General features: G+C 41.7%; 1 protein-coding gene across 1 annotated transcript in view; it reads right to left on the reverse strand.

Moving 5' to 3' along the window:
* Positions 1-14,221, reverse strand: part of CNKSR2 (connector enhancer of kinase suppressor of Ras 2) — a 2,376,238-nt gene that overhangs the window by 358,678 nt on the left and 2,003,339 nt on the right. The window contains exon 17 of the mRNA XM_069639527.1: positions 3,475-3,546. Within this exon, the coding sequence (XP_069495628.1) occupies positions 3,475-3,546 (72 nt within the window). The remainder of the gene's footprint in view (positions 1-3,474; positions 3,547-14,221) is intronic.

Here is a 14,221-nt window from a genome sequence, read left to right on the forward strand (position 1 = left end):
TTATTTCAAATCACAACAGAGAGAACCTTTGATGGGCTTGCATGGCGCAGAAATTGCAACTTCTTTACTTGCAAAGAGCACAGCAAGAAGGACTGACATTCTGTGATTTTACCACTGAGGCGCACCTACCAATTAATACGCAAATAAGTGGATTCCCTTTTCCTGCCAAACTGCACATGTGAAAAAATATGGATATAGAAAGTGTACCTGTCAAAGAACTATATTCCCATGTTAAACATGTGGTCATCGACTTTTGGGGGTAGTCTGAACATTTAGCACTGTACAAAACATTAGTTTAACTAGCCTGTAAGTAGCAGGATAATTATTCCTCGTAATGCCACGTAAGTGGATTCCATTGCTACTGAATATATCAATGCCAAACACATCAGATAAACAAATTGCAAAAATACCACCGTTCCCGTTAAGGCCTCTGAAAAAGCACAAACAATCGTAAGTTTAGATCCACCATTCAAGCACTGGTCCTATCCCACCTGAATGGGGCAATGCACGCCTCAAAGGCCTGCCACTGTCCTCCCTTCTGCCCCTGAAAAGTGTCCTAAAGACAATCACATGCCTCATCAAGGGTCTATGCAGATACAGCTACATCACCCTGCCATTCATTGACCTTCACTGGCTCCAACTGCATGCACAAATCACCTTCAAGTCTCGCTGCATCATCTATAAGGCAGTCCCCCTCAAGTCACTAAGCTACCTTGCAGAGAAATTCAGCATCTCCGGCGGACAGCGCACCACCAGAAGCCATGACACAGGCAGACTATTAATCTGCTGATGCAAAAAGCAAAGGACCAGAAAACAAGTCTTCTCTGCCTACACTCCAAGACTGTGGAACCTCCTCTCCATCAGCATCAGACTCACCCCCACACTCCTCCAATTCAGAAAATAACTCAAGTACTACCTCTTCAAAGAATCTCTCTGACTCAACACTTAGGCCATCACATTGCCCCATGCGCCACCTGCCTCGCTAACGCTGCCCGACCCTCAGCCTCTGCCACCTGTTGAAGCTGTACCCCTTCTCTGTGCCCCTCTGTTCCCACTGTATATCTGTTCTGTTGTTACCTCTGAAAAGCGCTCCGTTATGTATCTGTATTGTTGTATACCTCTGTAAAATGCTGCGTTGCTTCTCGAAGCTATGTCCGTGCTCAATAAATATGATAGTAATAATAATAATAATAATGATAATAATGACGTTTCTAGAGATCAAGGGGTCAGCTATTGTAAATAAAATGCACTAAAGGACATTTCAATAACTATCATGTTCAATAGAAACAGTCAAAATGTTTCTCTAATTTGAAGTATATCAGGTGGCCTGGCACAATGATGAAACAGTTGAAGAAACATGTACTTCCACAAGGTATAAGTATGGGGTCAATGAAACGACAGCAGATGCAAGCAAAATGACAGCTTCACAAAAAAACTATGCTACATTGACCTGCAATAAGAGCGATCTTGAAACCTACAATTCTCATGTTGCACATGGGCTGGATTCTTCAAATAGCTTTTGTATTATTTCCTGCAGTTGCACACAAATGTGCAAAGATGTGCAAAGATGTGCATATGGCGAATCACAAAAAGATCACGTAATGCAAGTATCAAAGATACACACCTAGATGTGCTATTTTCCTCCTTGGTGAATAATTGAGCAGTGGGGATACCCCAATTCTCTTTTTTCTGGGGAATTCCTACTGCAAACAATGGTCAATTTTTGTTACCCATCGGTACATTTTTGCAACTCAGGACAGCAACCTCAGTTTCAGCCTCTACTTTACCCCTTCATCAGGATTCAAAGGTATTTCTGTGATTTGAGCAATTTTTCATGACCGGGTCTTTGGGGCAGATATTGAGAAATTGCTCTACTGGTTCAGAGAGGCTGGGGGCATGTTGGTGGCATCAGGCGATAGGCCCTCACTCATGTGAATGCTGACAGCCAATGAATGAAATAATGGCTGGTATGTGAAGTGAACCCAATGTATTCCGGGGGGCTGAGTTATTTTACATTGTCTGCTTGAGCTTGAGCAAAAACGATGGGCCTGTGTTAAAAAGATGTGGTTTGGAGTAAATGAGGAGATGCCCTTCTACCTTGCCCACAAAGCATACGACTAGATCAAATCTGGAGACATCAAAAACATTGAGGAGATTCCCTTGAGCAAATCCTTGTGAATAACGTTTGAATGTGAGCTTCACAAAGATGCTCTGGGCATCTCCAGATTTACACCAGTTTTAGGATTTGTGAATCAGGCCTTGGGCTGGGTTCTGAGAACTCTTTTATACGCAAATGACTAGACGCCCTAGCGCATCGCCTTTTTTGCATGCACAGAGTTATTCCCAGTTCAGAAAAGGGCGTCTGGATGAGCGTGTCTTTGGGGCGAAAGATGAGAGAACCTGGCACATAGCAGGATCTAGAGGGGCATTTCTGCATGTGTCAAATAGCATCCCGCATTAACAAACCACAAAGAGGATACGCTTTGCAATGCGCATAACACAGATTCTCCCACAATTGTTTCCAACATGTGCAGGGTGATGTGCAATGCATACGAGTGTGATTTATGTCCATTGCATGCATTCTTCTGAATGCCAGAGCATCGGAATGAACCGGTGCTGCCCCATCAGCCCTTCTAGCCCTGAAACTGCAATAGAAATGTTTTTTTTTCTTCTTTCTGCATTTCACAAAGAGGGATCATTTAAGGGCCTGTCAATTTGAAATGGTCTCCCGGCACACGTGATGAGGCCCAATCATAATGGGTGTGCAACCCTAATACTAATGTTTGCAATTGGGTGAGCAGCACACTATTTGAACAGCTCCACAGCCAATGTGCCAGTTAACTTAATAAATATGTTAACCTTAGTAATTCCTAAAATCACAAAAGTACAAGAATGGTATCCTTTGAGCTATTTTCACTTAAGTTGTTTCTTAATAATTGGGCCTAAGTAGCAGGTGCAAATCGAAGATTGCCTCTCCCTTTGCACCACAACCCCACCTTTTTGCTCTGTTACATGTTCCCCACTAATTGTAAATGTTAACCAGTCCCCGCTGCCCTTCATAGTGTGCCAGTAATAACATGTATGTTGTAAGGGGTGGTCCCTCATCTAACCATCTCATGCCTATACACCCTACTAATTCAGAGTGCCTCGCGAAACTAGGCTTTCCTTATCGCCGACAATAAAACAAAATAATCACATGCACATTTTTCGAGGAAAACAAGGCCAATCATATTCGAAAGTGCCACCCTCTCCCCGTTAGTGCTGAGCCAAAATCTGGACTTATGAAGCAGGTGGGCCGATGCCGAAATCACGTCTATGTTGGGAATGCGTTTGCTCACTTTAGTGTTAAGAACCCTGCTGTGCAGCACAGGCTTCCTCCTGCGTTTACAGTTTGTCAGCAGTGGGTATATTCTCTCGCCTCCATAAGGCTGATGGGGGAATTGCTGTTTCGCTGTTGCTATCATCATTACTCACCTGTTCATGTCATCCAGATTGTCAGCAGCGAAGTAAAAGCTCTTGATCTTTGGATGGCAGGCCTTGAATGCGCTGCGAAAACAAGTCATGCAAACAGAAGAAAAAAACAAATGTAAGTAAGGAATTAATTTCAATATGTGAAAACACTGAGATTTTAATTAGAATGAATAGGCATGCATTTGTATTGCACACATTCGATTGTTGACGGCAGAGAGCAACTGAAATAAGAGGACAAGAGATGCAAGAAGAGTGCCTTTAATGCATATGGTAATGTGTATTTTGTGTTGCCTTTTGGCAAAGATACATCATGCGTGCAGGTGCGCCTGGAACCTCTAGTTAAAGCATGCGCTGTGCACAATGCATCCTCCCCACCCTCCACATCAGTTACTGCAGAGCCCGAGCCCAGAGGCTCTCCCTACTCTTTATGCAGGGCTCAAGTCGAGGGTACACGTGGGTGGACGGAGTGCACCCACTTTTTTCTTGATATTCTAATTTCTGGTGACACCACATTCAATTAGTATGTTAATGAGTCCCCCCACTTTTTTTTTAGTGCTTGACCTCTGTCTTTATTTGACTACAAACAACACCTGGACATCAAGGACAAAACACATGTGTTCAAACCAAATGTTAATACTGACTTATCTCTTATCCCCAGAACCTCAACTGTCCTAAAGGGGCCTCATCAGGGCCTTAGCGGTATCCCGGCGGTAACATCACCAGGATACCGCCAATGCAAATAGCATCACCGATACTCGGTAGTGCCGGATGACGGGTAGCGGTGCAGCAGTAAGTTCCCATTCCCGTTGGGTCTATTGGACCCAATGGGGTTTTTCGGTGCTATTAGCCCCTGTGCAATTAGTGCTCCACTAGTAGCATCAAAAACGGGTGGAATGTGGACATTAGACTCCAAACCTTCTGCCCAACTCGTGATTGGACCAGCCCTTAAATGCAGCTTTAATAGCGGTGCCATTGCATTTAAGGGCTGCAACCCAACCCCTGATGAGGCCCTAATACTCTATTCACACAGTCAATTTCATACTGCTGCGACAACAGGGATCTATTTACAATAATTTGTAATATAGCAACAAGCTTAGATGAGGCTTCTAGCCCACCAACCCACCTTACCACAAATTACAACACACTACCCTTCCTTCAGGATCGTGATATTGTAACTCAGTTAGGTGATATGTTCAGGGCACTTTCCTCTAATATAACCGAAACCACCATAAAAGGCAGTAACAAACAGCTCAAATGCATGTTGTTAAATACCAGGTCCTTAATTCGACACTCCACTCAGGTGGCAGAGTGTATCATTACTCATAAGCATGACATATGTGCAATTACAGAGTCCCGGCTGCATGCTGCTCCAGAGCAGCTCTCTCACTTGCAGTCCCAACAGGATTTAATATCCTGAGAGCAGATCGCCTGAATGCTAAAGGTCAGGCAGTGGCATTGATCTACGACATGCCTCTACAGATCCGTAAGGTCGAGAATATAATTCTATCTGCATGTGAAGTAATATGGGCCAAGCTGGCTTTCGACTCTATCACTAGTATTAACATCTTTCTTATCGACAGACCACCACACAATATGCCAGACTTCTTATTGCACCTGAGTGACCTGAGATCATCTAACATCAAACCCTTATCATTTTAGGTGATTTTAATCTCGGTTTCACTGACAGCTCTGATTCACTGGCAACTATGGTTAGGACCACCCTGCTGGACTCAGGCTTTAATCAGCATATCAGCTCACCTACCCATAACAAAGGTAAGACTTTAGATTGGGCATGTCCATACCAGCCCCAATTAAAAACCGATCCGCAAAATGCTGGGTCTCGTATAGGAATCTTCATAAGCTCACACCATCAGCTATGGCCCCTTATATTTCACCTACCACCGACAATCTACTCAATAAGAATTTGTACGAAGGGTTAGCAGATGCCTATCAAAACATGCTTGAGAATGCTGTCCACAGCTTGGCTCCAGTAAAGTCTTGCTTGCTGAAAATACAGCCCAATAAAATCTGGTACTTAGCCGACATTCGTAACATTAAAAAAGCAAAGACCAAAGCATTGAAACAGTGGACGAAAACCAACTCCCCTGAGGACAATACTATCTATTCCATTGCTGCTAGAGCATATAAACTAGCCATCTGTGATGCAAAAAAAATCACATTATGATCACAGAATCTCCGGAGCAGTCTACAATTCTAAGGACCTCTTTAGAATTGTGAAAGAGCTTGAGGAACCATGCCCCTGTCCGTCACAGGTGATTAAAGTTTCTAACTGGTGTAAGGCCATCTAAAATGCCTTTAAAGATAAGTTAAACAATATTAAGACAGGCATTGCAGTCAGGTATGTTGCAGGAGACAACCCTAAAGGGAATCCGGCTCCCATGGGGACAAAGGTGATTCTTCCCAAATTAGAGTTTAAAACAGTTAGTGAGCAAGAAAGGACAGAGGCATTAGGAAACCTAAGCCCACAAATTGCAAAGGGGACATCTGCCTCGCGCTTACGGTGAAGTCATGTGCTCCCCAATTAATTCCATTGATCACAAAATGAGTAAATGCCTGCTTTAGGGAAAACTGCGTACCCTCACATATCAAACAGGCATGGATTTCGCCCCTGATTAAAAAGCCTTCCTGTGACCCTAATGTGAGGGGTAACTACCGGCCCATTACAAATGTTCCTGATCTATTGAATATTCTCAAAAAGGTAACCCACCTATAAATCTAGGAGTTCCTTACCAATCACACAATCCTGGGACAGAAAAAATCTGGTTTCAGACATGCACACAGTACTGAGTCTACCCTATTAGAAATGAAAACTAACATCTTCAACTCTTTGGAGAAAGGCAATACAGCACTGCTTATGCTGATGGTTCTGTCTACAGCGTTCAGTTTGGTGGACTATTCCATACTGGTGGACAGACTACAGAATACGGCCTCTTTCTCATCATATGCAAAAGAGTGGCTAATATATTTCCTCTCTGACTGCAAGGCCAAGGTCTTCATTAAAGAGGCCACGGCTGAGGAGTTTTCAGTGACAGGCAGGGTCCCTCAGGGCTCATGTGGGTCGCCAACACTATTCAATATGTTCATGTTACCTCTATTTGAACAACTACATACAGAAGGTGTAGTGTATGCCAACTACGCAGATAATACGCAATGTCTTATTTGTGATGTCATCTTTGATGTCCTGGGTGTTAGTCTTAGCAGTGCACAGTGGTGGCGCGAGTTATGGTTGCTTAGCTTACCATAACTGGCGAATTTCAGGGGTTTTTCGGTTTTACTTGGAACCATAACGTCCCTTTAGCAGAGTTTTTTTACTGAATTTCATAGGTTTTTAGTTGCGCAACTTAACCATAATGTCCCTTTAACAAAGGTTTTTTTACTGAATTTCATAGGTTTTTAGTAGCACAACTTAACTATAACGTCCCTTTAACAAAGTTTTTTTACTGAATTTCATAGGTTTTTAGTAGCACAGCTTAACAATAATATCCCTGACTTTATATGCATGTAACATAGAACATACTGAACCCCTGCTACTGAATTAGATGTCCGCAGACTCTTCGTATGTCCGTGAACAGACGTGGACAACAGCAACACCACCCAAAAAGTCAGGGGGTATCTTAAATTGTTATATCATACCATATGAAAACTGCACAAATGCACAAACCAGCACACATACACATTATATGTAGTAATAAATAAGAAGTGTAACCCATATATGTAACACATCAACCATTCATTTAAATATAATATGTACTAAAATGGAATATACCAAAAGAAGAAAGATATGCTTCCAACATAATTACCTCACAGAAACAGCACAACTAGGAGCAACAGCAGAGCTACAAACCAGTAAGAACACGACTTACCAGAAGCTAGTAAGTGTACTTCATTTTTATTATATATTTGTAAAATTTCTGTATTAGATACAAAAAAAGTGATATAATTTTCTTTTCTCACAGAAATGTCCAGTACTTTGGAGTGGCTTGAGGAGAATTTCCCACGTGAGGAAATGTCTGAAGATAGTGAACCTAATGGTAGACACTTCTCTATATAAACCAATTAGTAAGTATTACTCTATATACACTTAACATATAAATCTTTTTTTTTGTACAGACCATACAAACATTGAAAATAGTACACCAAAAGAAATATTGGATAAGACTCTCCAGCGCATGGAAGAAAAAATGTACATGCTCATGGCAAATTTCAACAATTTGAAAAACATTGTGGAGGATCACTTGAAAGAAAAAACTAGATACCATTGTCCCACATGTACCTGTCCCCCCTCACCATATCCCAGTCAATTATCCCCAAACCCTCTCCATGAACAAAAACGTTTTGATGAGACTTCCATCCCTTCTTCACCTCCTGTGAATCTTCTTGAAACCCCCAATTCTCCTGTGTTTGTCTCAGTTTCTGCTTCTTCTTCTGTTTCATAAATTTTACATCTATGTATAATAAAGTAAAATTATTAAATGTGTCCAAATTCATTTTTTTTTTTTAAAGCAGTTGAGGCATCCGCGGACAGCGCGGGTGTCCGGAATGTCCAGTTTCTGCTTCCTCTTCTATTTCATAAATTTTGCATCTATATATAATAAAGTAAAATTATTATATGTGTCCTAATTCTTTTTTTTTTTTTTTTTTAAAGCGGTTGAGGCATCCGCGGACTGTGCGGGTGTCCAGAATTCCGTAATCAAACAAAAATGGGGGGATCCTAAGGACACTATACCTGTCTGTAATGTTCGCAAGCAAGTCGAAACTGTTCTAAGAACACACAAGGTGTCCGGGATGTCCGCAATTAACCAAAATGGAGGTGTCCTAAGGACACTATACCTGTCCCTAATGTTTGCAAGCAAGTCAAAACTGTTCTTAGAACACTTTCGGTGTCCGGGATATCCACTATTAACCAAAATGGAGGTGGCCTGAGGACACTGTACTTGTCCGTACTGTTCGCTGGCAAGTTGAAACTGTTCTAAGAACACACGCCGTATCCGGGATGTCCGTAAATAATCAAAATGGAGGTGTCGTAAGGAAACTATACCTGTCAGTACTGTTCGCTGGCAAGTTGAAACTGTTCTAAGAACACACTCTGTGGGCCTCATTACAACCCTGGCGTAGGACCATGGTGCTATTAGCACCATGGTCCATGCCGGATTCCGCCATGGTGGGTGGCGGATTTACCACCCCATTCCAAGGTTGGTGGGGCGGTAAATCCCCATTCACCATTGCCCCTTCCCCATTCCCATTTTTGCCCCATAGGGCTCAATGGGGATGGGGAAGGCGCTAATTACGGCACCGTAAATTACGGTGCCGTAATTAGCACCAAGGTCGCTTAGCGCCTTGGACTTTAACGCCTGCAAAAAGCAGGCGTTATAGTGTGAATCTGGCGTTAAGAGTTTAACGGCGCCGCAGCCTTTCACGGCGCCGTTAACGCCTTAACGCCAGGGTTGTAATGAGGCCCTGTGTCCGGAATGTCCGTAAAACCCAAAATGGAGGTGTCCTAAGGACACTATACCTGTCCGTACTGTTCGCAGACAAGTTAAAACTGTTCTAAGAACACAATTGGTGTCCGGGATCTCCGTAAAACCAAAATGGAGATGTCCTAAGGACACTATACCTGTCCGTACTGTTTGCAAGTAACATAGAACCATTCTTAGAACACACTCGGTGTCAGGGCTGTTCGCAGTTAACCAAAATGGAGGGGTTCTCAGGACAATATACCTGCCTGTACTGTACGCTGGCAAATTGAAACTGTTCTAAGAACACACTCGGTGTCCGGGATGTCCCTAATTAATCAAAATGGAGGTGTCCTAAGGACACTACACCTGTGCGTACTGTTCGCAGGCAAGTTGGAACTGTTCTAAGAACACACTCGGTGTCCGGGATGTCCAATTAAACAAAATGTATGTGTTCTAAGGACACTATACCTGTCCGTACGTACCTAAAGAACATCTACGCACATGCGCACCACACCCGTAAGTTATCAGAAAATTGCGTCTGTCTGTTAGTGTTCGCGTCGCCTGTGTCGCACGTTTGAATAATTTCAGGACCCAAACACTGTCCGTAGAACAACTGCGCGCATGCGCACAACCGTTCCCCTTCATTTCATGTCCTGCAAACACCTCTTCCGTTCGCGGAATGTTTGCGGCCCCATCATGTGATCGCACCCACGCTGAGCGTGTGTCCTGAATTGTGGACACTGTCCGTGTCCCCGAACATTTTAAAAGTATCTTTTCGGGCAATCCACAGTATTAAAAATGCACCATAGCACATTTCCCGGACAATAACCCTGACTTTCTACATATTTTTTAAAACTTTTTTTAGCACTTTTTGGATGTTTGTCCTGTCTGCGGACAGGGCGGGTGTCTGCGGACTGTACACCATCACCCCTATAAAAGGCCACACCCCAGAGCTCATCCTCATTGTGTTTCTGGCTACCTTACAGAACACAGTGCATTTTGCTGCCAATTTTTGAAGATTTTCTTCTGAATCCTGATGGCATCCATGGCTCCTCTACTGCCACCTGGTGCTACATCTGCTTCAGCAACACCCCCACCCCCTCCACCACCACCACCTCCCCAAGGGCCTGAAGAGGGTAACAGGTGTGAGGATGCAGAGGAGGATGAAGAGGATGATAAGGCTGAGGTAGTGGAGGTTCCTACTACCAGCACTCGCCGTGAATCTTGGGTGTGGCAGTTATTTACCATTCATGGTAACGTATCCAAGGCACGTGCGAACAAAGTCACCTGCAATGAGTGCAAAATGGTACTGAGTCGCGGGAGGCCTGGTTTGTACAGCTTTGGTATGACTACTATGAAGCGTCACATAAAGTCGTTCCACGGTAGGGCTGTTCGTAAGGTTGTTCCTTGCAACGAGCGTAGTAGGTTGAGTTCCTCTACTTAATCCTCTGTTTCCGCTCCTCTCACCACAAGAGACACTCCTGTGGGAGAGCCCATCCCTCCAGCTGCCTCACAGGCCATTCACAATGCTGATGACCCTTACCTTTCGAGGGTCACATTTTTGTGTATGTACTGCAATGCAGTACTCTGCAGGGGGGAGAGACTTCGAAGTGCTTTTGAGACTCTGGTCTCAGAGCACGAGAATACCTGCTCACTACCTAAGTAAGGCCCACCCTACATCTTCCTCTCTCCACCCGCCCTTTCTTATCCCTGTGGTTGGTGTCCCCCCTTACCCTCCTTTCCCCTCCTCTCCTAGTGTGTCGTGTGTAAAAAAACAAAAAATACAAAACAACAAAAATAAAAAAAGCCTCTTTTCAGAGCCGCCTTTCACAGTCAAAAAATAGAAGTGGGAAATAAATTGAGCAGGCTACTGATTTTTTTTTTTAGAAGTCTGCGGACAGTTCGTGAACATCAAATATTTTGGGGTGTTGCCCTATCAAAATTATTGCACTTTTATCTGGGAGGAAGTGGTGGCTCTGAAAAGAGACTTTTGTGGTATTTTTCTGTATTTGAAAAACTTAAAAAAATCAACACCTACTGCAAAAAAGCTGGCTTTAATTTCACAAAAGGACGCAATGCATCTTGCACATTTCTCAGAAAAATCTGATTACCAGCATAAGTAAGATGGACTCCATCTCTACCAAAAATGTTTGTGCTATGAAACATATTTTAATTGTGAAAAGAGGACATGCCAACATCTCTTAGAAAGGCACACACAGCCTTATTGACATTACGCATTGCTTTCACCATTTGTGGACCAAATGAAGAAGAACGCAGCCACATTTGTCTTTGCGCAATATGAGAAAAAATTACTTGGGGAATTTGGGCACATATCGATGACCTTCCCAAGTCCTTCTTTCATCGCAAATTGCAAAGAAATTCCTGACACATGTCCCAAACTGTTCCCTCCACAATGATTTAAAATTATGTCTGGATGATGCTCTGTCTGCAAACTAGCACAAAGAGGTAGTAAGTTTAGCCACTTCATTCCAAGTACTCCATGCCAGTGCACTTCCATATGAGGGAATCCAAGATCTGCAGCTACTCCACAGAGTTGTGCATGCACCTCCAACCAATGTATCCATGAGTCTCCCCAAATCCAGACAATCTGTTTTCTGAAACACACAGCCATAGCAAACTGTTCTTCTCTCAGGAAAAAGACCTTCTGACAAACTGTCTTCTTACACAACACACCTACCAAACTTTACTAACCGTCAATTCCTCTGCTCATTCTCATTTGCATGCCTCTCCACCCCAAAATCCCTGTATGTAATTTGCAGTTTCCGTGGACTTCCGTTATGTCCGCGGACATATCGAACCTAGACAGCCCTTCTACCATTTCCACTTCACTGTCTCTGCCATTCCCTCATTGGATACAGCTAAACAGTCACACAACCATCCACCAGTCACATTCAAGAGCTCTACATCTAACTGCATCATCAGAGTTCAGCACTTCAAATGTACTGTAGATTACTCTGAGTACAAGTCTCATATCATTGGAAAGCACCTACTACAAAAACTACTGTACAAGTCTCCAAGATTTCTACTTGCAGCTGTATGTATATCCACAAGCATGAATACAAACTACAGGTAACTGTCCCTTAATCTGTATAACTTATAAAATGAATTTACTGTCATTTTTCCCATTTGCTATAATCAACTGTCACTTCCAAACCTGTCTGCTATCTAAACAAATTTTTACACACACAGCTATCTAAAAAATTACACATAGCCAGGATAAGGTCAGGTACCTTCAAACACTCACACAGATAAACACTAACATTGAAAAACTCTCAACTGCAATAACACCACTACCTGTACATCACATCCATTTGATTTATTACCCACACCTTCACAAATACATACATTCCATGCTTTTCTATAGATTATGTGCCATATACCTTATAAAAATTGCAAAATAAGTATATGATTATTTCTTCTGTCTCCTAACATCCAATAACACAGCCTTAAGAAACCAAGCGTGTTTCATACACTTTCTATTCTACTTATTTGCATAACATGTTGAACTAACAAAATGTAAATAAAGTATGAAGGCTGCACATAGTCAAAGGAAACTACATACTATATACACACAAAATTACTAACTTCCTTCCTTTAAAATTACAGTGAAGAGCACTCTCCTGAAAAGCAGCAGAATCCGAAGTACAAACAACAACTCAGAAGAAACCTAATCTTTCCACACAAAAAACTAAGTGCAACACTACCATAATATTCTTACTGTTACTCAAACACACTGTGCGGTTGATTCATAGTAGTTGTGCACCAATAAAAAAGATTAGTGCATCATTCTGCCCACAAATCCCCATTTGTTAAGCAGGGATTTGCAGGCAGAATGCTGCACAAATCCCCATTTTTACGGCGCACAAATGACATAACTCAGCCTCTAGAATTTTATTATTGCAGAAAAAAAACTGTTTAATTCTATACCATTATATTATAGTATTTGTGCTTATCCTCACCACTACCTTACTTTCTACTGTCATCTGAACACAGTATAGTAACACACAAATAGAAGAATAGCCTTCACACACCATCTCATACATCTCTACCATCATACTTAAACACTTATACACACAGCACACATGCATCAGAGAATAACCCAACCCATACCTTCTTTATTTTTTTCAACAGACCCCAAAGAATGCCTACCAAAAAGTCGGTAGAAAACAACGTAGAAGAAGAGCAAATGAAAAATGAAGTATCCAAAATAAGCATCGATCTCTAGCAGAATTTGTACAAAACGTTCAAACAAAACAGCTAATACAGTCATTTAGCAAAACAAAACATGCTTCAAGTACAGAATGTTTGCCTCCTCTATTGAAATGTAAAACAAAACAGAAAACGATTATCAAGAATTCAGCTACCACTACTGCTAAAACTGCTAATATAAATCTTAATATAATGGCAAGTAAACATACCAAAAGAAATATTTTAGCAAAAATGTTCCGCCACAGAGTCCTTCAAAATCTTATAAAAACAGGAGAGAAATCATACACAAACCTTAAAACCTTCCGTAGAAAATTAATATTAGAAGCTTTGATAGACAGTGCAATCCTACTCAAAAGAAAATTATTTATTTTAGTGTTAAAAAGAATGAAACCACTAACAAAACTAATTAGTAAATTACAAAAATGACTTCTCAATAAACGGAATGTCAACAAAAATAACTTCTTAAATATCTATGGAGGGTAATGGAGTCACACCACAAACACAGAACCATATTTTAATGAAGAAGCATACAAACAAAAGCAAACAAATACGATTTCAATACATAGCAGTGGATGAGGTTATGAAAACAATAATAATACAATAATGTAAGAAGAAATACTGCTTACAAAATATCCCCTGAAAACTCAGAATTACCTCTCCAGGCGACTGGACAAAAACATCCAGTATACAAATGGTCATGCACGTCAATATGTAACATTCGCAAAAAATCTTTCAAATCTTTACACCAATTCCTCAATCAATATGTGAAAGGCAAAGACAAAATCAAAAAGAAACTGCTGTAAAATATGGATACCTGTCCAGTGCGTAAATACACAGGGCTACAAGGACATTCATTAGCCTGCATTTCAGGACCAATTTGCAAAAGCACTTTCCATCATATCAAAATGATATTAACATATCATCCAACTATTAGAAATCTAGACTATAAATGGTACTATGCAAAAAGTCCAGCATTAGCACTGACCAATTTAAATAAAAATCTTCTACATGGTACAGCCAAAGAACTACTTGAAGAAATTGAA

Source organism: Ambystoma mexicanum, chromosome 7q, assembly GCF_040938575.1.
Source record: "Ambystoma mexicanum isolate Mex_15411 chromosome 7q, UKY_AmexF1_1, whole genome shotgun sequence".
NCBI lineage: Eukaryota > Metazoa > Chordata > Amphibia > Caudata > Ambystomatidae > Ambystoma > Ambystoma mexicanum.